The sequence below is a fragment of the Megascapheus bottae genome, chromosome 10 (genome assembly GCF_031878675.1).
Source record: "Megascapheus bottae isolate mThoBot1 chromosome 10, mThoBot2.hap1, whole genome shotgun sequence".
In the NCBI taxonomy this organism is placed as follows: domain Eukaryota; kingdom Metazoa; phylum Chordata; class Mammalia; order Rodentia; family Geomyidae; genus Megascapheus; species Megascapheus bottae.
The window spans coordinates 28,906,991-28,934,731 of NC_143518.1; the positions used below are offsets into that span (position 1 = coordinate 28,906,991).

Below are 27,741 nucleotides of genomic sequence, written 5' to 3' on the forward strand. Positions count from 1 at the left end.
GCTGGCTTTCTCCCTCCCTTTATCTTTTATTCAGATTTTATTTTCTTCAGCTTTTAGAGTATTTCTAGGAATTGATAATAAAATCATAGTTCCTGCTCTCAAGGAACTTAAAATATACAATTTCAAGAAAGAGAGGAACATAATTACAACATAAAATGTGTTAATACCATAACACTGGAAAGAGCTGGATCAGGAAGAGAACAAGGACAATGGAAAATGGAGAATAAGATTTGGAGAAATAAGGAAATTTGGAGAGGAGACTTGTAGTGAACAAAGAGCCATTAGTACACATATGAAGTTCCTAAGATGGATACATATCCCCTCCACTTAAGGGGCATCATATGTAGATCATATAAATTCATATTTATATATAGTAAATATATAAGTATATAAATATATAGTATACACACAGGAACATTTGGCAAGGAATATAAAATTGGAAAGCCATCTTGGGAACACAAGTTGTATTTAGGAGATGGGGATAGAAATCAATGATTAAATTTTCCTTAAAAAATGTAATATGACAACAGTAGATAGGTTGAATTTTATGAGTCCTTGAAATTGCTAGTTAACAAAGTGTAGGCATTTTGTGATTTATGGTAGTGGAAATAGAATACAGACAGAACTGATTTTAAGCTGCGAAATTAACACAAGAATTTGTGCCTATATCTCAAGAGGTGTTTTAGAAAGCTTGCCTGCTCAAAATGACACATCTGTAAAAATGGAAAAGCCAAAATTCGTACTGCCTCCTACTTTGCAAGCTATGGTCACTTCTGCTATAGTCCATCATATCTGCAGTTAGGAGAAGGCTGTAGGACAGTAGGCAGACCTCATTCAGAAAACAGACCCAGACGGAACCAATGCCAGTCAGTGAAAAGCAGATGGTCAGAGGAGTGGTCCCTGGTTAAGTGGCAGAGAAGTGAGCAGGCTGAGAGAGGCACAAAACTGCACATCACCATCCAATAAAGGAGAAGGCTATCACCAAGACTTGCTGGATCCCGAACCAGGGACCAAGGCCGGCAGGGGGCGTGACCGGATCAGGTCACGCCCTGAATTGGGCGTGGCTCTCCCCTTCTCTACCCTCCGCTGACGCCTGCGCATTAGAGCCTCGCCCGCTGCGGGCTGCTAGCCCTCGATCCTCCGCGGCTCTCTGGGCGGGCCGGCTTTCAACCCATCTAGGAAGCAGCTCTCAAGCTTGGCCAGCTCAGGAGGGGAAGTCAGGCTTTTGAGGAGCCGGTTTGTAAAGCCCGGGGCGGGGCGTCAAGTTGGCGATCTTCTGAAACTCCTCCTCTAAGATCCACATCGAACTCTAGCATGAAGGAAACCCTCGGTGAATACCAGGTTTGGGGAGCAGGGTGAGCCGCGGGACTGTGACGTCTGAACTGCCTTGGGACTCGCGCGCCCTCCCCACCCCCAGCCCCCCAAACTCTGCCTCTTCAGCAAATGAGCCTGGGGAGGTGATTGCCTGCGCCTTCACAGCTAAGAAAAAGTCATCCCTTTGCCCCAGATGTTGAAAAGTGAACAAAAACTAATGCTTCAACATACTTCAAGCCAAAAGTTGGCTCATATAGGTCTGACATAGTTCCATCTTCCCGTCATCTGGTCTACTTCCTACAACTTTTTTTTTTTAAATAAGATTTATTTTTTTTAACTAAACAGTATGACAATCATCAACATTGTCCCAAATTGTTGAGAATCAATATTCTGAGAGTATTGACAAGAATGGACCTTGAATTCTAGATTTCAATACTCAGGTGTCCAGCACTTGGGCAGAAAAAGGTACCCGAAAATTCTTGTCTGTTTTGTGCTTGACTCAATATGAGACCAAAGAGGCTAAAGGTCTACTATAGTGGGAATTCATCCAAGTAACCAGCAATAGGCTTACAGATCCCCTCCGAACTCTTGTAATCTCCTAGTGAATAGCTGTCAGTCTGTCAATTTGTGTCTGTCTGTCTGTCTAGCTAGCTAGCTAGCTCTACCTACCTACATCTATTTTGGGGGGGAGGACGGGAAAGGGGACTGTGAGGTGCCTGTGGTGCTTGAACTCAGGACCTGGGTATCATCTCTGAGCTTCTTTGGCTCAAGGTAAGCACTCTTACCATTTGAGCCACAGCACCATTTCTGGCCTTTTCTGAGTAGTGTATTGGAGGTAAGATTCTCACGGACTTTACTGCCTGGTCTGGCTTTGAACTGCAGTCCTTAGACTTCATTCTCTCAATTAGCTCCAATTCCAGGCATGATCCACCATTGCCCGGCTATGGTAATATTTTGATCCTCTCCTCTCCATGTAGATATTTTGTCTGCCTTTTGGGCTCCTTTCCCTAGGTATAAGCCATTTTCTGTTTAAAGTACTCCATAGTCATTTTAATAAAAGGATGTGGCTGTGTCTGATAGAGAAAGGATTACAACATTAAGCCAAAGATGGCTTTGTTTTATAATGAGAATACTGAGAAATTATCCTTAAAATGGAAAAGGTCAGTGGTGGGTCTGAAATAGTTTCAAGAATGTATCAACTGGGTTCTAAAGAAAGGATCTCTTTGCATAGTCTTGATGCAAAGGGTAACCAGCACAAAATGGCCTTTCTGTGAGTGACAAGTTCTGTACTACTCATATTCTCTGGGAGAGCTAATGACCATGTAAATGGATATTAGGCCAGGAAAGGGCTGTATGAAAATATATAGGTTACAAAAGTCATTTACTGCTACACTTTGCAGAGATACCTGTCTGCTGCTGTTTCAAATAAATATTAACAAAATTAAGGCTTTCTAGTTATTCCAGAAAAATAGTGATTGGAATATAACACCTTTACCAATTCTATGTTTAACACAGTTAAATAATAAAGAACTTTGAGCTGGATCAAGTGGCATCCAATGAGAAATGGTGCTTATTTTGTAGTTCTTAGTATCTCATTGTGTTTCTTTCCTTTAAAAGTTGCATAAACCATTTTGCAAATTTATTTTGTCAATTACTGATGATGTATTTCTTTGAAAAATGGACATTGGTGGCTCACATCTATAATCCTTACTACCCAGGAGGCTGAAGTCTGAGGGTCTTAGTTCAAAGGCCAGCCACAGCAGGAAAGTCCATAAGACTTCAATTAACCACCAGAAAGCCAGAAGTAGAGCTGTGGCACAAAGGGATAGAGTGCTAGCTTGAGCAGGAAAAACTCAGGGACAGCTTCCAGGCTCTGATTCAAGCCCACAATGGAAAAAAACAAAACAAAATAAAAAACCCATGAAGACTACAGTCAAGATTAGCATCGTTAATTCATAACTGAGTGTCAAAATTGCACAGTTCTTGGTTGTTTCCACAGTGTTTTAGACTTATATAACTATATATTCTCACTCAAGTTCTTCAGGGCTTGAGTATAGAAAAATAAAAATAAATTCTCAACTCAATGGGAACAATTTCATCACACTTGCAAACAATTTTTATTCAGAACTAAGGCAACATATTGCTAATTTTGTTATTAGTCAAAATCTAGAAGTATCTAATAGCCAATGACAGAGGAATGGTTGATGAAGGAAAATAAGAATGGAAGAAGTTTATTGCAGTTAAAATGTTTTATTTTTGGAAAATTTTCAGCCCTTGTGCACATGAGAAGCCCTGAAACTGAAGCTTATTTTCATAATAATTCTCCCTCTTCTTGAACTCTTGTGGCCTTTTATCTACTGCTCTTTCTCCTTTCTTCTTTAGAAAGATTAGCAGAAAAGAGCTCTGCCTCTTCTAATTTGCTTAGCATCCCCACCATTTCACCAAAATGATCACCAAAACAAGTAGTTCCTGAGTCTCATGTTCAAACTGGCAGCCATGTTTGACATGGCTGAACATCACTTCTTGAATCATAATCCCTTCTTAGATTCAGCTACTCAGGTCTCCCTCTGGACTTCTGCTGGCAATTCCTGGAATTCTTTTTTGTTATTGTTGTTGTTGGGGTAATTCCTGGGATCTTTATTGGTGGTAGCTGTGGATAGTGAAATGTTGGAGCATCCCGGGAGGGGGGGCTCAGTTCTCTATTTTTTATCTTCCATATCTCTCACATCCTAACTCTGCCATTACACTTGCATGATTTTTATATCCTATTCTGTGATTTATGGATCTGTCTATATACAGATCACTCATATATATATATCATATATATATATAAAATCTTTACTTCTCTGAATTCCAGAATCACAACTGCTGACTCCATTTTTACTTTATTGCCTAATTAACCATATCTTATCATACCCATCAATAACAAGACTTCTTGACTCCTAATTGGCCACTCTACTTCTCCTGGATCCCAGTAAATGCCCATTTCAAATGAAGGCATTTGGCAATGCTAAATGTCTAAGTCATTTTTGGCTTCTCCATATCCTATCACTCCCAACTCTATTAACAAATCCTGTTATAACATGTCTTCACATCTTTCCATACCACCTTTCTGACTGCATCACTTTTGGTATTATGTAATTCTTTGTGAAGTCATTCACTTATACTTGCTACCTTGCAAGTGTTTTAGCCTAGAACTAGGAAATGGTGTACAGTCTGGGGCAGAACTGATTTGCTCTGTTTTGCTTTTCCCATTCCTCTTCAAAAGGAAGGAAGGAAAAGGGAATGGCAATCATTACGGTTTAAAATTTCCATTATTATAACTTTAAAAATATTTTATAACTACAGGAACACATTTGTAATCAGTCATATAATTTCTGTCTTTTAAGCTAAATGTCAAATTCACTAATATGTTAGGGCTTGACTGCAACTAAGAAAAGTACATAAGTTTTTTGATACACTGGTGATTGGTGGAATGATTCAAATATAAAAATGTAAGAAACATTCCCTTAGATTATTGGTGATGCTGGAGAAAGTAAGAGAGAAAGTGAGCAAACTTGTAAAGATGGCATTTATGGCTCACTACAGCCTTTAATCACCTGCTTTTCCAGCCCTGTCTATGTTTTTCTGAAATTTACAGTTTTTTAGTAATACAAGTGAAGAATATGTTCAAGAAATAAGATGTAGATATGATGTATTAAAAGAATTGAGTGATGGATGAAGAAAATTTATCATTATTGATACCTTTGTGATCCCATTCCAAGGAGAGAGATAATTTTATTCTACTTAAGTTCTTCATTTTGGTTAGTCTTCCATTGCTCATTTGAGAATAACTTTGCCCAGACACTGGTGGTTCATGCTTGTAATCCTAGCTACTCAGGACACTGAGATCTGAGGATTATGATTCAAAGCTAACTCAGACAGGCAAGTCTGTGAAACTCTTATCTCCAGTTAACGACCTAACAGTCATCAATGGAGCTATGACTTAGGTGGTAGATCACTCACCTTGAGCACAAAAACTTAGGGACAGCATTCAGGTGCTGAATGTGCTAGCCCTGGGACTAGCACAAAAATAAATAAATGGGGGGAGGGGAAGAAAATAACATCATCATCTATAACAGCTACTACCTACTACCTAGCTATGAGAGATGATATCAATATAGATAATACATATAGTGAAATTGGTTCTAGAAGCAGAAGTTATCTCTAGAAAAATTAATCAGTGAATCAGAGTTAAAGTTGATATATAAATCATTTGACTGAATTTATGGGTGAATATTGAAGAAAAACAAATATATATACATATATATATATATACTGAGAAAGAAAGAATCAAAATCGAATTAGATAACAGTAATGTTTTTTTAAAGAATCAAAATTACTATCCTAAGAAGGTATACAACAAATAGTACAATACCCTCAATAAAAATAAAAGAGGTTAGGGCCGGGAGTTTGGCCTAGTGGTTAAAGTGCTTGCCTAGCATGCACAAAGACCCAGGTTCGATTCCTTGGTACCACATACATACAAAAAAAAAAAGCCGGAAGTGGTGCTGAGGCTCAAGTGGTAGAGCTCTAGCCTTAAGAAAGTCCAAGGACAGCGCTCAGGCCCTGAGCTCAAGCCCAGGACTGGCAAAAATAAAATAAAATAAAATAAAGAAGTTAAAAAGAGGAGGGAAATAATAACAGTAATAACAATAATAGCAATATATAATATTATTTTCTCTTAAAAAATGATGAAGAGCTCAGGGACAGCATCCAGGCCCTTAGTTCAAGCCCCATGAACTTTAAAAAAAAAAAGAAAAAAATGGATACAACAAAGAGAAATGTTTCCAACATGGTAGCGATTAATACAACTATACCAAAATCACTGTAAGTGTAAAATGGCATAAAACACCGAAGACAGATTGAATGACTACAAAATAAAACTCAGCTATGATGTTTATAAGAAACCTATTAGAGAAAAAACATATGGCATTATATATTAGAAAAAAAATAAGTACAAAACCAATAATCTAACTTGCATCTTCGGGAACTAAAGAAAGGCTAATTTAAGCCTAACACAATAAGAAAGGAAAAAATAAAAACCAATTAAATTAAAAACAAAAAATAGAGAAAAGCAATGAAACTGAAACAGCTGATTATTTGAAAAGTGCAATAAAATAAACTTCTAGCCAAGCTAATATAAACCAATGACACAAATGATAAGTATCAATATGAAAGAGATCATTATTATTCTATGAACATTTAAGGATAGTAAAGGAGTAATATGTTCATATAACTCTGAGGTCATAAATTTGAAATTTTCAGTGAAATGTATAAAAAGCCTTGAAAAACAAAATCTGAATATACCTATATTAATTAAAGAAATTGAACCTTAAATCAAAAGCCTTACCAAAAATAAAGTACCAGGCCTAGATGGTTTCACTGGCAAATTGCATCAAATAGTTAAATATTTATAGAAGAAATACAAATTTCCATAATCTGTTCTAGAAAAGCAAAAGAAACATTTGTTAACTCATGAGGCCAGTATTACCTTTATTCCAAAAACAGATTACAAGAAAGCAAAACTCTAAACCTACAGACCCATAAAGTTCTTGAGCAAATACAACAGCTATTCATGACATAAAAAAATAAAAATAAAAGGGAACTTCTTCAACTTGATAAAGGCCCTCTCTTGAAAGATAAATCCTAAAATCATGTTTAATGATGAGAAACTGGGCATTTCAGATGTTCACTCTCACCTTAATAATGTGAGATTAACCTTGGAAATATCAAAGATAAGAAAGAGTTTTTACTAAGAGTAAGGAGGGATATGAGTTGGCTTACATTTTCTAAAGTATATGGGTTGATTATATACCCTTTAAATTGTAGGAATCTACAGTCTTTGGACACATTCTCTTTGCATGCACGTACAGAAGAAGACAGAATGTTCCCCATTATCAGCTAACTGCGAAGATTGTCTTTCATATCTAAGTTCTGTAAAAAGTTTAACAAATTCGATAACCCCAGAGAAAGATATGTAGCCACTACACTTTTTAGACGATTACAAGAAAGCATTGACTAGAAGAACACAAAGCCAGTTTTCTACGCTCCATGGTTTAGAAGTACAGTCTTTGCAAAATTATTATTTTTAAAGAAATTTTGCCAAGCATGGTGGTTCATGTGTGGGAAAGGGGAGGATCATACGTCAAAGCTCTTAGACCAGGCAAAGAAAGTGAACAACAGTATCTCAAAAAACAAACTAAAGAATAATGGGGGTATGATTCAAGAAGTACAGCTCTTGGCAAGCACAGGCCTCAAGTTCAATTTCGAGCACTACAAATATGCACACACTCTAGACAATACAGGGATATGGTTCACAAGTTTAAATTTTTTAAGAAAAATCTACAATCATTGTAGGAAACATCCATAAGAAGCATATGTATGTCATCACTATAAAAATGCTTAGGGATGGGCCGGGAGTTTGGCCTAGTGGTAGAGTGCTTGCCTAGCATGCACAAAGACCCAGGTTTGATTCCTTGGTACTACATACATAGAAAAAGCCAGAAGTGGTGCTGCAGCTCCAGTGGTAGAGTGCTAGCCTTGAAAAAGCCCAAGGACAGTCAGTGCTCAGGCCCTGAGTTCAGGTCCCAAGACTAGCAAAAAAAAAAAAAATGTTTAGGGCCTGGGTATATAGCTCAGTGACAGAGCAGTTGTCTAGTATTTGTGAGGCCCTTAATATAATTCTTAACTACCTACTCCACAAGCCATATACATTCAAATTCTATTGAAAGCCCTATTCCTTGTGTCACTCACTATTCTACATAAATGCTTTATTAAAGAAATTACTTTGGGGAGGGGACGGGGAGAGGGAAATGGAGACAAAAACATGAGAAGAGGTATCAATGTGTGAATGTAATTGTAACCCCTCTCTACCCCCACAATAACACTCCCCACCCCCAAACCCTGCCACGTGTATAATTTCTTTTTTTCTGATAAGAACAAAGTACTTTCCTTTATTTGCTGACAATTTGAAATTTGGCCACAGACAATAAGCACATTTTTTTTGCCAGTCCCAGAGCTTGAACTCAGGACCTAAAGTGCTGTCCTTGGGCTTTCTCAAGGCTAGCGCTCTATCACTTGAGCCACAGCACCACTTCCAGCTTTTTTTTCTATGTATGTGGTACTGAGGAATTGAACCTGGGTCTTCATGCATGCTAGGCAAGCCCTCTACCACGAGGCCCCAATAAGAACATTTTAGTGTGAGTATATTGGAGGTTTATTTTATGTGTAAGGCGTTTTTGCAGGCAGAAACACATTTTGTTTGGGAATGTGTTAAATACAAATTTAAGCACATGCAAATTCCATAGCTAGCTACCTTTCCTCAACCAAAATGTATTTTCAGCGTACCAGAGATGCTAACAGTAAAGAATATAAGTGACTATGAATACAGATTAATTATAATTTTAAAAGCAGTTTTGTATTTAAAAAACCATTGGCTTTATATAGGTGCATTGGTTAGTTTTCTCTAGCATATTAACAAGCTAGTGCTCAATTCTGCTTATACACTTGATAATTTAGCTTATTTTATCAATTTTTGTTTGTCATGTTAAATATTTATTTCTGGATGTCAAGAAAGAGGAACTTCTATTTTAAAGCTTACTAAGTAAAAAATGTACAGGGTATCTTTGCAACTGGTACTTATATTCAAATATGGGTAGATGTTTTCAAAGAGCAATTATTTCATTGCATAAGAAACTAATAAACAGAGTTATCTTGTCGATAATTTAAAAAGTAAACTGTGTTTGTTATTTTCCCAAAGAGTAAACTCTGCTTCATTTTGTTTCCTTTCCAGGATAAATTAGTCCTATTAAATTCTCCTGCAAATAAGGGTTGTATACAGTATTCCTAACGATATACTGAATAAGCTTGAGGCTCTCAGGAGGAATTTCTTCAAACTTCTTCCCTGTGGGGCCTGAACAAAAGTGCTGAACACATGAAACAAGTGCTGAGCAAATCTACTGAGCATATGGAAATAATTACAGTGAAAAAGCTTTTTTACTTAGAGCATTTGTTATAAGGAATGCACTGCTGGCAGATGAGCTAGAAGAGAAAATGTCCTGCTGGTTAGGGTCAGAGGCAAACTCAAGCCCTCCACCTCTGCTATGACTTATGAAGATAAACTATTAAAAAAAAAAAGATGGGTTAGAGGGGTGATGTATTTCACTGTAAATAGAGCTAAATATGGGAGCCACTTAGGACTTATATACTATTTATCATTTTCTCACATACCATCTTCTATAGTTTTCTTATTTAGGATGCCTGATAGTCTTGATAGGTAACTTGATTATATTGTAAAGCGCCAAGGAGATGACTATAGCACACCTCTGGGTGTGTCAGAGGGCCTTTTCTGAGAGGATTAACACAGGGAACAAAGCGTGCCCTGAACAAGACTGGCCCCATCCAATAAGCTTCTAGGCAGGGAGGAATTATAGGAAAGCAGAAGGAAGCGAGCTACCACAGGTAAGCACTGTCTTTTCCTGGTTGCCATGAATGTGGTAAGGAGTGTCGGTCTACCATGCCCTTCTGCTGTGATTTTTCTGCCTCAATAAAAGCCCTAAAACACAGAGACAGCTGAACTAGGACTAAAATTTTTCAAACTCTGGCAGAACCAACCACATGCCTCTTTTTAAATTTTTTCTTGCAGGTGTTTGTTCCAATAATGGAAAATTACTATGATGTGTTTATTACCTATTGTTTTTCCTCCCTACTACCGAGTGAGGTTTCATTGAAAAAACTATGTATTTAAAAGTTTTTACTTTAAAAAAAAGTCATAAGTCACAGCAAAGGTTGGTGGGCTTGAGTTTGTCTCTGACCCTAATCAGCACAACATTTACTTCTAGCGTCTTTGTTGGCAGTATACTCCTAGTTTTTATAGTAGCAATTATTATTTGTTTAATAAACTATTCAGCGTAGGAATACGCTATCTGATTATCAGCATTCTAATTTTATCCTTTAGAAAACAATATAATACTAGTCATGTGTTGAGCAGATTGTATACATCTTACATGAGCTCAAATACATGGATTATCTCTTTGGATTATCCTAAAGGTAAATATTATCTTTGCTGTGCGAATGGGAAAATAGAAATTAAAATGTTTAACAGGTTTTGTGAATGGAGAAATAGAAATTAGAATGTTTAACAGGTAAACACAGGAGAGGTAGACTCTATATAATTATTCAATCTTACACTCAAGTTTATTTACTACTTTCCAGTTTTTATTTGCTCACTACTCTATTAAGTTTTTGTAGCATCTATTTTTTTGAACAACTCTTTTCAGTAAATATATCTTAATGTAAAGTTAATATGCCACACTATTTACCTTTCAGTAGTCAACCACCCACGTCCCTCCAATGACACCCCTGTTCCAGGAAATGCTTATTTTCTGCCTATTTTGAACAAATACGTATCATTGAAATTGTACAGTATGTAATCTTTTGTGTGTCTAACTTCTTTAATAAACATATTTAAGGTTCATCCATGCTGTTTCATCAAATTCATTCCCTTGGAAATTGAAAGCCTTTGATAGGCTTGAATTCCAAAATAGATGAAACATTAGGCCAGTGCAATTGTTTTCCTGGTGAGTTGATACAATGCTGATACTTATTCCTCTCATCATCTTCCAAGAATCATCTTCAGTGCTTTTCCTTTATTACTGAATATTAGATTATTATGGACATATCACACTTATTCAGCCACTGATCAATTGATGGATAAGTAGTTTTTCTTCTGGCTATTATGAATAACAATGCTTTATTCCATTGATACTTACAAAGCCTTTTCAAATATGGGGTCTTCCAGGAAAAATACTAAAGTTAAAGTTATGAAACTTCTAGCTTTGGTATTTATTATATTCATTAAAGCAATTTTGAACTAAGTTCCTTTCACATTTATACATCAATCTTTTTTTCTTTTCAAGTATTTGCCCTAAGACTGAGTCCTGAAGTGGTTGAAATATTAGATCATTATAACTATAAACTCTAAATCTACAGGCAGGAAGTACACTCAATATTTTAATTCACTATAACCTTAAAAATGTTAACTTAGTTTACTCTAGGTTAATAATTTGGAGTCTACCTAAAAGTTCAATTTTATGTTGCTCCTTGTTGGAGGAAAGGCATACTCCATCCTATCAATTGATAGAAATTCCATTCTTGAACAATTTAAAAATAATCTGAATATTGTTGTACACTTTACCAAGGAAGCACATTCACGTCTAACGGTTGTTACGTCGTGGTAGTTCCCAAAGTCCTGTTTCCTGTTGCTACGACCTGAAATCGGTCTTGCTTTTTTATTCATGAAGAGTTTCAGGGAAGTGTTCCTGATCCTTCTGATATGCTTGTGGTTTGGAGCAAAGTCCTATTTCTTCTCACATCTATGCTCAGTGCATAGTTTTTACTTTTTTTTTTGCCAGTCCTGGGCTTGAGCTCAGGGCCTGAGCACTGTCCTTGGGTTTTCTCAAGGCTAGAGCTCTACCACTTGAGCCTCAGCACCACTTCCAGCTTTTTTATATGTATGTGGTACCGAGGAATCAAACCCGGGTCTTCATGCATGCTAGGCAAGCACTTTAACCACTAGGCCAAACTCCCGGCCCAGTTTTTACTTTTGATTATTAAGATAAACTGAAGTCAAAAACATAATAACTCTAAAAAAACATGCTTATTATCCGTTTCTTGATATTAGCACTGGAAAACTTGTAGAAGCTGTTGTTAGATACTCCAGATCGGCCGAGTCACCCGTACCTGGTGGAGAATTCACAAACAAGGACGGCCATCTCTCGCCACTCTCGGATGCACCCTTGAAATCGCGGATGTGCTGTGCATTTCCTGACTGTCTCCTCGGAAACTGCGGCCAGACGCGACCTCGGTAGGCGCGGGGGGGCCAGCGCGTCTCCCCTTCCCTCCCACGCCCCACCCCCCCTACCCCGGCCCAGTTCGTCTGGTGTCCATCGCGCGTGCGCGCGCGGGCTAGAGACCCGGATGGAGGACGCAGCGCCGCGTTGCCATGGCAGCCAGGTCCCGGGGTCTCCTTTACGGCGCTGTCAGACCTTAGAGAGAGGAGAGCTCCCACGGCCACCTCCGTGACCCTCCCGCGGCCGCGTCCCGACACAGGCAGGAGGGGACTCAGAGGGTCGGAGGGGAGGACGACGACGCGGAGACGCTGCGGGAGGGGCCCGCGGAGGCCGGGCCGGGCCGGGCGGGGAGGGAGACCCGCCGAGAGCCGTCTGGAAGCTCGGGGTTTCGGTGCGGGGAGCTGGGGCGGCCGTGTCTCGGAACCTCTCCCCTGGTGAGGTTCTCCAGCCCTAAAGCTCCTCATCCCGCCCCTGGGAGAGCGCGTCACGCCTGCAGTCTTAACTCCCACCCGCCCGTGCCTTAGGCTGTGGGGTGGATTCAGGCGGACATGCTGCGTGGCAATTGAAATCGTCCCGGGACGCTTTTCGTGAACTACTTCTCAGCGTCCAACTTCGTGACAGATTATCATCGGGGGGTGGGGAGGGAGTCATTTATTCGTGGAAGCAGCAGGAAGAAGGAGCCCATCATGTTCTGGACGTTCAAGTCCTTGATCTATCCTTGCCTAAGTGCTTATTTTACCTTAACAAGTGCTCTTGCAGTGCTTAGTGTTCACAGACCGGTATACAAGGCCATGGGGTAAGACTGGAATCAGTGACTGCATCTTGAGCTACTCTTGAGTATTCTGAATCTTAGAAGGAAGTTATGAAAATTAGGTGTCCATGTAGCCTCCACTGTGACAGAGACCTACCTGTAAGGCTCTTGGAGGTTTCATACATTTAAGAAGAAGGAACTCATTACGATTTGTTCTGACAGCCGTTCCCTTTTAAGAAAGTGGATCCGGTCTAAGTCATTTACATGGATTTTTACAAGTAATGAATGTTGCAGTGTAAATATTTGGCACTCACTAATAAAACAGGAAACAAAGGTAGACAATTGGGCTTGTGTAAGATGTAACTTTGTTTCTAGCTTGCTATGGACCATATGGACAGTATTCCGGAGATGAAGATAACTGAAGGGGTTGAATATCTTGTGACCCATTTGGAAAAGGCTTAAGGGATCTGTGTTCTTTGTTTGCTAGAGAACCAATCCTGAGACTTTTATTAAGTTACAGGAATAGAATTACACTCATTTAGAAGTACATTCATGCACGTCTCAGTTTCCTTTAAGTACTTTTTTCTTTTAAATTATAATATGGCAGTCTAATTTTGGGATACCTAATGTTTAATGTGTAATCATTGTATCTTTAGTGTATTGATTCTGTGTTTACATTTTAAACTTCAGTTCTTTACTTGGGGGAAGTAAATAATAGAGCATGCCTATCAAGTCTTAAGGAAGCTATTTATTTATGAGAATTATCTTTTATTATCACATTAAAGGAAATATTGAGAAATTCAGTATTTCATAGCAATATAACTAAGATATCTTAAAGTAATAAATTTCAAGGTCTCTAGTCTAAGAAGTTTTCTCAAAGCATCATGTTGGTGAAAATAGTACTTCTGTTAGTATTCTGTATGATAATGTTTTAGTTTATTCTGTATTCTTTATAATGTCTTTACTTTTAATTTGTGGTAGACATATAGCTTAAATGATTTAGTCTGTCTTGGAGCTAGTTAGTAGTAAATAAATCATTTTGAAGTGTTTTTTAGGGTCCTCTATCACACACGCGCACACACACACACACACATATTTGGATGAGACTGAGTCTCTCTGTGTAGCTCAGGCTAATCTCAGAACTGTGACTCTCTCCCTTAGACTCCAAAGTGCTGAGGTTACAAACATGCATCAACACACTTGGCTTCACCTCTTAGAAATGATAGAAGCCTTACTTTTGACTTTTTAAGGAAAAGACATTTTATATTTAGTTTAAAATATATGTCTGCAACGACATGGAATCCAACTAATACACTGGAAATGATAGCTACTCAGCTGAATAATAATTAAGCGGGACAAGCAATAATGTCAGGCTGAGGTAATTGTTTTTCTCTCATTTATTAGTCCTTTGCATATGTCATTGTTTAAGTTATCAATGTTTTGATTTATGTCTTCTATTTAGTTTTGTCTTCTCTAGAAAATTGAAAGCTCCACTGCAACAGTCCTCGGCCCTCCTTATAAGTTATGGTAGAAATACATGTGTGTGTGTATATATATGTACAAAGAAAAATATGTATAGTAAGAATATAATGCTATGGTCACACACATATACAGACACTTTATAGATAAACATTTGTTTAAAAAGGTTTACAGAGGGGCCGGGAGTTTGGCCTAGTGGTTAGCCTAGCATGCATGAAGACCCGGGTTCGATTCCTTGGTACCACATACATAGAAAAAAGCCAGAAGTGGTGCTGAGGCTCAAGTGGTAGAGCTCTAGCCTTGAGAAAGTCCAAGGACAGTGCTCAGGCCCTGAGCTCAAGCCCAGGACTGGCAAAAAAAAAAAAAAAAAAAAAAGGTTTACAGAAATTAGCAAGGTTGATTTTAATTGACCTCTGTTTAAAGATAGCTTTTTTATATACCATTTTAACATTTATCATCTTTCATATGACAGTCCTAGTTAATGTCACAACATTCTTCTTGATAATATTACCAAAGATTTTTAATAAAGGCATATTTAGGGTTGACAAATTTGACTTCTATAGATGTCAACATTTATCATAATTAAGAATCCATTATTACTGATTAAAAGAAATGTATGACAAATTTAAATTATGTCAGGTAAGTTAATGGAAGGATTGAGAAACTGAAGATGAGAATTGACATAGTTGTTTTTTATTTGAGTATGAGAAAATGCATATGGATAAAACTAAACTAAACCCAAACTGGATTGGGCAGCGTTACAAATTGACAGGGGAGAGGAAAAATCCTTTTCTAAGCCTCAGTACTTGTAATCTGATTTTTTAAAAAATCTTCTTATATAGATCAGGGTTTCAGGAACTCAGAGAGAGGGGGGGGGGAGCGCACGAGAGCACGCTAGGAATGGTCATCTATAGAAACGCCTTGCCATTGCAAGTCTTTCTTTTAGGGTATGTAAAAAATACATGTTTCTTTTGAATAGTTATACTATATCTTTCTCCGTGTTAGTTACCTGCAACATTAACCTCCATATTCCATTCCAAAATCTTACAGCATTATTCTCTAGCAAGTGAAAATGAGTGACAGTAAAGATAGTGATTCAAAAGAAAGTGGAGAATATGAAGATGATTTCGAAAAGGACCTGGAGTGGCTAATTAATGAAAAAGAACAAAATGATGGCAGCCTAACAGAGGTATATATAGATTATAGAGGTATCTATAGATTACCAATGGTATCTGTAGTAATCATATTAGCAAAAGTTTTCACATATATTATCTTACCTAATCTTTGCCCAATTTTTCCACTATACAATGTACAAATGCCTTTCTTCCTACATTTGAGATAGGAAAACTGAAGCACAGAGAGTTTAAATATTGTATCCTAAAGCATGGGACTACTGAGAGAATAAAGATTGAATTATCACTTACTATAAAGCTAAAATAATTATAAAAATGCAATCCATTAAGAAGATTATGATGTGTTGCATCAAAAGTAAAAACGTGTATTCTTATATAATATGCATGTGTGTTAGTGTCAATAAGTGGAGAAGGAGGGAGGAAATGGAATAAGACTGGGATATTGAACTGGTGATTATTATTATTATTATTATTATTATTATTATTATTATTTCAACAGAGGCCAGATGTAATGGAGTTAAGGAAAATAATATGGGGAAATGAGGGTATGAGGTTTTAAAACCTCTGAACTTCATCTTGCTTTTTTACATGATGAAAAAGAAACATGGGGTAGAAAGATTTGAAGATGGCAACAGAATAAAAAAGTGAAGATTTCTTCTAAAATGGCTTTTAAAATGGAGTTTTAAGCATCTTAACAGAAAAGTAATAAAAATGAGTAGCAGCAGAGGTATACAGAGTAGTAAGCTTGAACCAAAGAGTCTCACGACTAGAATTGTATGTGTGAGATTCAAAGCACTGGCTGATAAAATGAGTGAGACAAGTAATAACAGTGATGGTTCATAGTTTTACTTTTTTTTTCACCAACTCAGCAAAGATATCTACTATGATAGGGGATATTCGAGGATACCACAGCAATCAAAACAAAATGCTTTCTTGAACCCTACGCATTTCCATGCATGATTCCAACAACTACCTTTGGTGCTGGTGGGGAAAAAAGAGATAACTAAGATAGAAGCAGTGAAGAGTGAGGGGAAGATTTCTTTCTAAAAGAAAAAGTGTTTCAAAAGGAAATGAAAGGGCCAGCAGTGTTAAGGTACTTGCCTAGCATTTTCACCAAGACCGGTGTTCCATTCCTTCATACCACATAAATAGAAAAGGCTGGAAGTGGTGCTGTGGCTCAAGTGGTAGAGCTCTAGCCTTGAGAAAGCTGAAAAAGACAGTGCTTAGGCCCTGAGCCCAAGCCCTGAACTGGCAAATGAAAAAAAGAAGAAATGAAAGCCACAATAAATTAATAGACATTGAAGAAATAAACCAGAAAACCAATAGGATTTAAAAGAAAAGAAAGAATTGCAATTCAAAGATGTTGACTCTGGTTATTTGGCAGTCATTTTAATGGTCTAGATTTATTTCCTTATCAGATGTCAAGCAATAATTTTCAGGTTAGGAAGTGAAGGTTATCAAAAGAGATGATCTTTGAACAAATAAAAGAGGAACATAATTTTAAGGAGTTTGAGGGCAACATGCTGTAGCTCCCATAGGACTGCATTAAGGGGGAAAGAATTGTTTGAGAAAGAGAAAAAAATACTTATTGTGATGATAAAGTTTTTGGTAGGTAAAGAGGTCTGTATAATGAAAGAGAGATATGACAGATATCAAAGAAGCCTTGATATGAAATTACAGACATGTAGGGCCAAATATAAAGCCAAGGAAGGTAGTTAGTATGGATTATTTGTCTCTGGTGGAGGTGAGGAGGGAAAATTTGATCTGGAGGTAAATTTGAAATTTAATATATGTGTTCTGTAGATACCAGCAGCCTAAACACAACTAAAGGACTTTATCTTGTAGTCCAGGGAGAAAGATTTTAATGTTGTTTTATTTCGGGATTATTTTCTTTAAAAATGTTATTGTTATTAAGATGTTGTACAGCATTATTTTTTTTGCCAGTCTTGTGCTTGAGCTCAGGGCCTGAGCATTGTCCTTGGACTTTCTCAAGGCTAGAGCTCTACCACTTGAGCCTCAGCACTACTTCTGGCTTTTTTTCTATGTATGTGGTACCAAGGAATCGAACCAGGGTCTTTGTGCATGCTAGGCAAGCACTCTACCACTAGGCCAAACTCCTGGCCCAGCATTATTTTTTTAAGGATGTAAATCTTGCAAGCAGATGTTTCAAAAAATTTCCAAAAATGGGGGCTGGGCATTTGGCCTAGTGGTAGAGTGCTTCCCTAGTATGCACAAATACGCAGGTTTGATTCCTTGGTACTATATACATATAAAAAGCCGGAAATGGTGCTGTGGCTCAAGTAGTAGAGCTCTAGCCTTGAAAAAGCCCAAAGAGAGGGCTAACGCCCTGATTTCAAGCTCCAGGACTGGCCAAAAAGACTCCAAAGATGTAAAAAATTTTAAAATTTTAGAGGAAAAATGATATTAAAATAATGATGTATTGGGCTAGAAGTATGACTCAAGCTCCTGTATATTTTTCCTTTAGGATGTGAATAAATATGAATTCAAATATTAGGATTGAAGTATGAGCAAGAATCACTTAGAATTTCCTGTTCATAGTGCAAATCACACAAATAAGAAAGATCATCCATTTTATATTGGTCAGATAATAGATGAACAGAACTTTGGTTTTCTTGGGAAAAAAAGTAACTTCATATCATTGTTTTTTTTTTTAAAGGTGAGTTGCAAGCAGGAAGAGGATATCAATCAAGAATTGAAGGAGAGTGAGACCGAAAAAGAACATAACCTACAGCTTTCAGATTCTGATGCATCTGTTAAGGATGAGGCTTCTCCCAGAAGAAATGACTTCATTTCTGTACCAAGTATCCAGCCTTTAGATCCCCTATCAGATTCAGATAGTGAAAACTCTTTCCAGGATTCCAGGCCAGAAAACCAAAAAGACCATGAAGAAGATGAGGATGAGGAAGTAAAGAGATACATTATGGAGAAAATTATACAAGCTAACAATATTCTACAGAATCAAGAACCCACATGTAGTAAAAGGGAGCGAAAACTTAAATTCAAAGAGAAATTAGTTGATCTGGAAGTTCCTCCCCTTGATAACAATGATATTTATAAAAATTCTTTTGAAAATGAAAATATGTCTGGAAAACTGTCACAGTTATATATTTCCAATGAATTAGAACAAGAAAATGTGATCTTGTCACTTCCTGACAGAAGCTGTGAAGAAAACAAGGATGGGAAAATACTGATAGAGAGAGATGGAAAGTTTGAACTTCTGAATTTACAAGACATTGAGAGCCAAGGGTTTTTGCCTCCCATTAATAATGCTAGTAGTATTGAAAATGAGCCTCAGCAGTTGCTACTCAGATCTCCCAATTCATCTATCAATGGTGTGAGGAAAGATGAGCCTACAGGAAAGAGTCATGGGATCAGTCACTCATCAACAGGGGAGCCATTGGCTTATGTTCCTCAACCACCACCCAACTCTAAAGCTCGTCCCAGCTCTGCTGCCAACTTAGATCGAAATAAAGCAAACAGGAAATCTCACCGGACACAGTCTGCAAATATCTCTCCAGTGACCTCAACATACTGCCTTTCCCCTCGACAGAAAGAACTACAAAAACAACTAGAACAAAGGAGAGAAAAGCTAAAGAGAGAGGTAAGAATAAAAGTGGGCATTGTCGGGCCAGGAGTTTGGCCTAGTGGTAGAGTGCTTGCCTAGCATGCACGAAGACCAGGGCTCGATTCCTGGGTACCACATACATAGAAAAAAGCCAGAAGTGGTGCTGAGGCTCCAGTGGTAGAGCTCTAGCCTTGAGAAAGTCCAAGGATAGTGCTCAGGCCCTGAGCTCAAACCCAGGACTGGCAAAAAAAAAAAAAAAGAAAAAAAAAAGGGCATTGTATTTTTTTAATGTGATAGAAATGGTTGTTCAAAAGTGAAATTACTTGTTTTATTTTTCTTTATTTTAAATTATTTATATTTATTTTTATTTATGAGGTTATTGAGTACATTACATTGTTTCCCCTTCTCATGATTTTTCCCTCCCTCAACCTCCTCCCTAGTTGTAAATTGAATGTCTGTGTTAATAATGTATAAATTGTTAACTATATGATTATTACTTTGATCCTTTCTTGTAGCCATCACAAAGCATAGAAGGATGATCTGTTTTAGCATGAGAGGAAGTCTCAGTGATAACATAACTTAGTCCTTTCATTTTAAGTGTGAAGACTCAGAACTAAGTGGCTACTGAAAATAATTTTGATATGAGATAGGTGAAAATTATATGTCGTAAAAAAGAAGACACAAAGGTGTTTGGGTTTAGTAGGCAACAAGTGTAGTTGGGTTATAATTCTCCGTGTGTATGTATGTGCTTCTTCCAGAGTTAAAATTCCATGATTTCAGGGATTTTTATTTTAGATGACTGATCTGGTAGGGCATGTGTCACTCAATGGGCTCAGTGGGTTTCACTCCTCACCTGACAAACCCAAATCCCAGCACTATGTTACTGACAGGCGCTGCATTAATTTTTCATATTCTTTCTTTCAGGAAGAACAACGGAAAATAGAAGAAGAGAAAGAAAAGAAAAAAGAGAATGACATGGTATTTAAAGCATGGTTGCAAAAGAAAAGAGAGCAGGTTCTAGAAATGCGAAGAATTCAGCGAGCAAAGCAAATTGAATACATGAACAATAGAGTAAGTAGAATGTCTAGATGATAAGCAAGTTCATACATATATTAAAGCTGGTCTTCTTTGCAGAAGAGAGTCTTAATACCAGACTAAAAATCTTTGACTGTAAAAGAATGGTGTAAGAGTTCCCTGCAAAAGATGTGAAGATGAATTTTTAATTTCTAAGGAGCTCTGTGAAAACCAAATGATCTCCATATTATTCAGAGGTCCTTAGTAATGAAAATGAGGAACAGTTAATTCTTTTTTCAAGGTAGTATAATTTTAGTATTCAAATAAGACATTCATCCCATACACAAGCCTATAGATTAATCTTAGTTTACATACATATTGAAATCACATATATATAATATATTCATATATATATGAGAGAGAGAAAGAGAGAGAGAGAGAGACAGAGAGAGAGAGAGAGAGAGAGAGAGAGAGAGAGAGAGAGAGAGAGAGAGACAGAGAGAGACAGAGAGAGAGAAACAGACAGAGGCAGAGACAGAAAAGAAAGACAGCAGAGGAGAGAAATTGATACTCATTCCTTAGCTCATCTAGGCGTATATTCCAGTGACAACCTTTTCAACCTTTTTTCCTTGCCAATCTTGGGCTTGAATTCAAGGACTAGGTGTTGTTGTTGAACTTTTGTGTTCAAGGCTTGCACTCTACCACTTGAGTGTACAGCACCAACTCCAGCTTTTGGGTGGTTTATTGGAAATAAATGTCTTACAGAATTTCCTGCCTGTGCTGACTTTGAACTTCAGCCCTCAGAGCACAGCCTCCTGAGTAGCTAGGATTATAGGCATGAGGCCACTGACACTTGGCTTATTTTATGCTTTTTGTTTGGTATGCTTTTAATTTTTTTAAGTTTAATTTTTATCAGTTGTTCAGTAGACTGTTGCTACATAGCCCTAGCTGGTCATGAACTTGGTATGCAGCCCAGGCTACCTCTGACTCATAATCCTGTTCCAACCTACACATATAGCCTATAGTTGTGCTCATGAGGTCCAGCTACATTTTTTATTAACATAGTGAATTGACATGTGTGTTTCCTTTAGTCTGTGAGTGGCTCTAGCACCCCGATGTGTAGCTGATTAATCAGAAGCACAGGTCACAGTCTGAGACTTTGAATTGGCATCTGAAGTAGGGGCAGCCTTGCATGATAGGGCTCTTATAGTGGAAACTGATGTGCATTTCAAGTGGTGTCAGGATTGAGTCACACTGTGGGGTAACCAGCTAGCACTGCAGAAAAACACTCCACACATTCTTTTTTTTATGGAGTGTGAATATACAAGGAAAGTTATTCTTATGTAATGTGAATCTGCTGTAAATTTCCAGCTCTATTAGATTTTTAAAAATAATTTATCTATTACAGTTGTTATATATGCCTTCTAAAGTCTGACAGTGGTAATTTTTTGCCAGTCCTGGGGCTTGAACTCAGGGCCTAAGCACTGTCCTTGGCCTTTCTCAAGGCTAAAACTCTGCCATTTGAGCCACAGCACTACTTCTGGCTTTTTCTGTGTATGTGATACCGAGGAATCGAACCTGGGTCTTCATACATGCTAGGCAAGCACTCTACCACTGGGCCAAATTCCCAGTCCTTTACATTGGTAATTTTTATGCATAGTTAATTATGCTATTTGTAGAAATCTTTTAGCTTTTAGCTTTTAAAATCTTGGAATGAGCTAGCTATACCTTTGTTAGCTAAACATCCACAAAACAATAACAACAACAACAAAACACATGGTGGTACACACTTGTAATCCCAACTGCTTGGGAGGTAGAGATAGGAAGGCTGTGGTTCAGATCAATTTATTGAACTTTTTACTTATCATGTGATGAGTGCTGATTCATAGACAGTGTATAATCCTCTGTCATCAGAGCTCTTACAGTAGAGATTTAAGTTTTTAATTAGAAATATTGATGGATTCCATGCAAAACAAGCTATCAAACAAGGGAAACATGTATTTTAGTAGTTCAGGAAAGGATTTTATGAGTCAGTGAAAGTAGGAGGAACAGAAATTAGGCCAGGAAGTGGAACAGTTTCTTCAGATCCAGAAAACATGTGGCATGTCCTGAGACAAGTTGTGTGAGAGGAACTAGAAAATGATCAGGAATTTTCATTTTGGGGGGGGGAGGTCATGGGGCTTGAACTCAGGCCTGAGTACTGTCCCTGAGCTCTTCAGCTCAAGGCTACTGGCCTACCCTTGAGCCACAGCCCCACTTCCCATTTTCTAGTGATTAATTGGAGATAAGAGTCTGACAGCTTCATATTGTTGTATTGTCTGGGCTGGCTTTGAACCCTGGTCCTCAGATCTCAGCCACCTGAGTAGCTAGGATTACAGGTGTGAGCCACTGTACCCAGCTGCATTTTTAATTTTATTGAGCTATCAGAAGCCATGATCTGGGTAAAGCACAGGAACAGTACTTTGAGGAGGTACTTCCACAGGCTTGCCTTTATGTCTGCTATGAATTGGAAAGGTCCAAAGCAGATATTAGAAATCAAATGTACTTGTCTCACTGAGAAGCGATGGCAACTTAGGTTAGGATTATAGCAGTAGATAAATGAATTTGAGATATGTTTTAGTAATTGATTACATAAAGTGTGTGAGACTAAAAAAAAAGAATATATCATATTTTCTTGTAAGCAGTTGTTTAGTGGGTGTTGGTGGCATCTCCTGGAGTAGGATGTAAGATATTAGTTAGGGGACATTATAATGACAGTTAGTGAGCTGTTGAATTTTCCTGTACTTAGGAAAGATTCAGGTAAAGATATTGTAATTAGCTGGAGAAATTTGTCTTGTGATCATAGTTTGAGGCTGGAGATATGAAGTAGACTAATGATTTCAGAAATGGAGCTGTTTGTGGTGTCATAGGTGTGGCTATAGGAGAAGGTGGCACATGGCATGGAGAAAGTCATTGGACAGGAACAAAATCAAAGATCTGTGAGGCTGCTTGTTGAGTGGTTCCTCCAGGTAGTCATAAATATTACTTAGGAAGAGGCTTGAAAAGAACACTGACCCAGAAGTTGCTAGATTACCAAACTTAATCAAAATAAGGAGAGAGAGAGAGAGAGAGAGAGAGAGAGAGAGAGAGAGAGACAGAGACAGAGACAGAGACAGAGACAGACAGAGACAGAGAGAGAGACAGAGAGAGAGACAGAGAGAGAGAGACAGAGAGAGAGAGACAGAGAGAGAGAGAGAGAGAGAGAGAGAGAGAGAGAGAGAGAGAGAGAGAGAGAGAGAGAGAGAGAGAGAGAGAGCAGCGCTCTCCCCCGCGCGGGTGGGGGGGGGAGAGGGAGAGAGGGGAGAGAGGCACTGGATAAAGAAGTTTAATGTGTTAGTAATTACTTTTTCTTTCTTGTTTGGAATTTTTTTTTATAAAGAGGGTGGGAGGAGGATTTCATTGTTACCTTTCTACACATTTGCAATATCTTTCCATCATTCATACTCATTGAGTGTACTTTGTTATTAGGTCTTGCAATATCTCCAAGTGTAGCCAAGAACTGGGCTCAAGAGATCTTTCTGCCTCAGCCTCATGAGTAACTTGGAGTGCAGCTATTTATTTAATTGACTCTAAAATTTAAAATTTAACTTTAAGGAGCTTCATATGAGGTAACATACTGTGGTGTACATTGCAGGCAGAGAATGTGTGAAAGAAGTACCCTTATCTCTATCACTGATGACATACAGTACTGACACGCCTCCTATGTATTAAGTTCTCTAATCTGTTGAATTAATGAAAGAATAGTGATACCATCATTCCTGTTCCTTGAATCTTTGTTTCTTTTGATCTTTAATTCCAGATTGTACACTTCTCAGTCATCTCTGGTTACCTCCAGACTTTCAGGTGTTCAGCATGAATTCTTTAGATCCAAAGAGTCTCTCCCTATAGGTGACCTGTGTAACAAAGATACTGACACACATGGATCTTATATTCAATTTGAGCTTGCTTGGCAATATAGGTTACACATAAGAGAAAAATGCAAGTTGGAGGAAAAGTTATTCTGTATGATAGAGCTCATTTTGAAGCAAGTACACCCTTTTGTGCTCTTGCTAGGCATTCACACAATATGTTATACTTTTTCCAAGGTTAAAGAAACTGGCTGTGTCTATTTCCTCTCTGTTACTTCTTCAAACCAGATGTTTTCCTACATTTTCAGTGTTAGAAAATTCCCTTCAGATGTATCATTAAGAAGTTGGAGGGACTATGAATTCTGCTGGCTGCTTCTTAGGTGAAAACGCCCAAGGCTGTTAAACTTGATCAGAACACGAACCCTATGCTTACCATTCATAGCAATCATTCGTGCTGTTTTCTTGTTTTTGAGAGAGGCTCTTGCTTTGTAGCTCAGGCTGTCTTCAAACTTATGATCCTCTTGACTCAGTCTCCTGGCACACTAGGAGTACAGGTGCAATTCAGCCATACCAAGTAATAATAATAGTTTTGATAATGGGCTTAGTACTTCACGTTGCTTCTGACAGATACTCTTAAAATGGAAAAAAAGTTTTAATATAAAAGAAGTAACAAAAGTGATGAATTGGGTTGTTTACAAATTGTACTTCATGGAACTCTTTTAGGAACTGTGGGAAAGACCTTAGCTCTATTTTTATTGTCTCTTCAATTCTTGGTTTTATGTATTTGTAACTTAGTGCAAAAGTTTTATTTAGAGTTCAACTTCGAAAATCACAAATTTTGTACTTTCCTTTTTAACTGATTATCTCAAATGTGTTTTTATCATTTTGAGGGGAGCATGCTAGAGGTTGAAATCAGGATGTTGTGTGTGGTAGATAAGCACTGTACTATTTATATCCTATTTCACTTGACAAGAGCCAGATATCAGTAGGTTCAAGGTTGAATTTTCTGACAGAAGTATAACAGTGCTGCACAGTCTAGGTTGATACATTTGATTTGGATACTAGGAATGCAGGCTATGCATTTAGGGTTTTGAAAAATTCATAAGCAAGGCATTCTTGCAAGGTTCCTAGGCGTGGCCTCAAATGGTCATTGAGTTTATTAAGCAATGCTTATTTCTCTAATCAGCAGGCAAACAGAGATCCACAGCTAGCTTTTCGATTGTGGCTTAAGAAAAAGCATGATGAGCAAATGAGAGAAAGAAAATCAGAAGAACTAAGGAAGCAAGAGGAATGCTTATTCTTCCTTCAAGGAACAGAAGGCCGTGAGAGGGCTTTTAAACAGTAAGTTAGAAGCAGAGCATTTTACAAAAGAATGCTTGTCTTCCTTTTTTTTTTTTTTTTGCCAGTCCTGGGCTTTAGCTAGGGCCTGAGCACTGTTCTTGGGCTTTTCTCAAGGATAGCACTCAGGCTTGAGCCACAGCACCACTTCCAGCCTTTTTCTATGTATGTGGTGCCAAGGAATCGAACCTGGGTCTTCATGCATGCTAGGCAGGCACTCTACCACTACATGCCTGTCTTCTTATTTGCCTATTATTTGGGTAGAACTTTTATCTCACTAACTCTTGAGAATATAGACTTGGATTCATAATCTTGTTAGAAAACCTTGGGGAGAGTTTACAGACAGGAAGAGATTTTACTCTACTTGTTTGGACTCATTTGCTCTCCCCCACCATTTATTATAACATAAAGAGTTATTGCCCAATGAAAGAAGGGAAACATTTTATCAGTCATAAATCATAACCATGACTGTTAGCCCTGGAATGCATAGCATATTATCTATAGATTCCTCTGTATATGCACTGATAATTTTAAAATATAAAATGAAACCACACTGTACCTATTATATTATAATTTGCTTATTAATAAATATCATGGAGTATCCACACCATACACACTTTCCCTCCGAGTGATAGATAATTTACTAAGAGGTAGTTGCTTAGAGTTGTAGAGAATTCAGGAACACATGAAGTTATGAGATTTTCTTCTGTTACTTGATTGCTTAGACTTATCTATGAAAAAAAGTCTATAAACACCTGTCTATACAGTTATATATATATATATATATATAACTATGGGTACATAGTTATTTTAATGGTATTTTAACTAAACAAGATTTGGAAACTTGAGTGTTCAGAATGTGGACTCCTAACCACATTTTACACAGAAGCTTTTTTTCTCCATTTTACAGAACTATTTCAAAAATGAACTATTTCCTGCACTAAAAAGCAAGAGAATTACAGTTTTCTTACTAAGTTGATGTAGGCAGCATTTCTGCATGAAATTAGTGTTTTAAGATGAATATGGAATATTTTAAAATATAGCTATTTTCAGAGTTATTTTGAATCTTATGAAATCATTACCCATGAAACATCTTTCTAAAAGAAAGATAGGACTTATAATACATTTAAAATATTGTTCTTATCAGTAAAAGGCTTAATTCCTCATAGTAAAAGTTGGCAATTTAATAATGGCAAACTTCATTTCAACATTTATTCCCAGAGAAACTATGCTTTATTGAATAAGCCTTGGGCATATATGCTTTAAAATTTTAGTTGCTGCTTTAATAATTTGTGTTATAATAATATTTTAATGGAAAAGTCAGTTTCCTAACTTTATAGCATGAAAAATGTATTTAGGTGATACTCACCAGTTGTCTTTTCGTACAGATGGCTCAGAAGGAAACGGATAGAAAAAATAGCAGAGCAACAAGCTGTCAAAGAGAGAGCTAGACAGCTCCGACTAGAAGCCAGACGTACTAAACACATACAAAACCACCTATATAATATGTCAGAAGCCAAAGCTTTTTGTTTTACTGATCAGTACAACTGAAGAGTCTATTAAATTCTTCGTTTGTCACCTGCTACCATCAGAATTTGGATATCATTTCACATGGCTCTTGTGTTTTGGTAATACTCCTAATTGTGGAAATGGCATTTGTCCTTTGGTGATATTGGTGGTGAATTTAAATTTGTTTGTTTTTTTGACACTAAAAGAAAATAAACTTCTCTCACAGCGTTAGATTGTATTGTGCCATCTTTTAAGTCATGCAACAAATGGATCAGTGAATGAGCTCTGTGACTTCTAAATTATTAACACTTCTATCTGGAGAAGATACCAAAAAGGGACAAATTACTATTTATCACTCATATTATCATTAAAATTGTAGCAGAACATTTCATAAAGTATGAGAAGTGACTTCTTTATCAAACCTTGTGTAAGGCCTTATATACAAGTCCTATTTAATGTTAGTTCTGAATTTAAATAGTGTAGGACTACTGTCACCTGTTAATACTTTTAAAAGATACATAATAGTATTTTAGGTATGCTACAAAATTAGCCAGCTTTTTATGCATTTAAAATATGCCTGGTATTGTTGCAAATGTTTTACAGAAAGAACAGAATCCCATGATTCTATTGTCTCATGTTTCTGAGTGAGTGAAAAGCTAAAATACCTAGACATGACTAGTTAATTCACAGACTTTGACAACTATACCTTATTCTGAGTCCTCAGTAATTAGTGAGCTCATTGATACATAGATATTAACTACCACTTGTAATACTACAAGTAGTTTAGAATCATGCCAGCCAGAAATTGGGATATAATGAAAATAGTTTTTTACTATCA

The 27,741-nt window shown here is 37.4% G+C and overlaps 1 protein-coding gene across 3 annotated transcripts; it reads left to right on the forward strand.

The window, feature by feature from the left end:
• Window positions 1–1,147: 1,147 nt before the first annotated feature.
• On the forward strand, window positions 1,148–27,134 carry Ccdc181 (coiled-coil domain containing 181). 3 transcript variants are annotated; one of them, XM_090340495.1, is made up of 7 exons: window positions 1,148–1,330; window positions 12,038–12,220; window positions 15,487–15,625; window positions 18,247–19,191; window positions 20,080–20,226; window positions 25,243–25,397; window positions 26,783–27,134. In XM_090340495.1, exons 3-7 carry the CDS (start codon window positions 15,509–15,511, stop codon window positions 26,943–26,945), a joined length of 1,527 nt encoding a protein of 508 aa, XP_090196621.1. In that variant the 5' UTR covers window positions 1,148–1,330; window positions 12,038–12,220; window positions 15,487–15,508; the 3' UTR covers window positions 26,946–27,134. The 3 variants fall into 3 exon arrangements, with proteins under 3 accessions (XP_090196621.1, XP_090196620.1, XP_090196622.1); XM_090340494.1 differs by lacking the exons at window positions 1,148–1,330; window positions 12,038–12,220 and adding an exon at window positions 12,356–12,465; XM_090340496.1 differs by lacking the exons at window positions 1,148–1,330; window positions 12,038–12,220 and adding an exon at window positions 12,899–13,002.
• The last annotated feature ends 607 nt before the right edge of the window (window positions 27,135–27,741 follow it).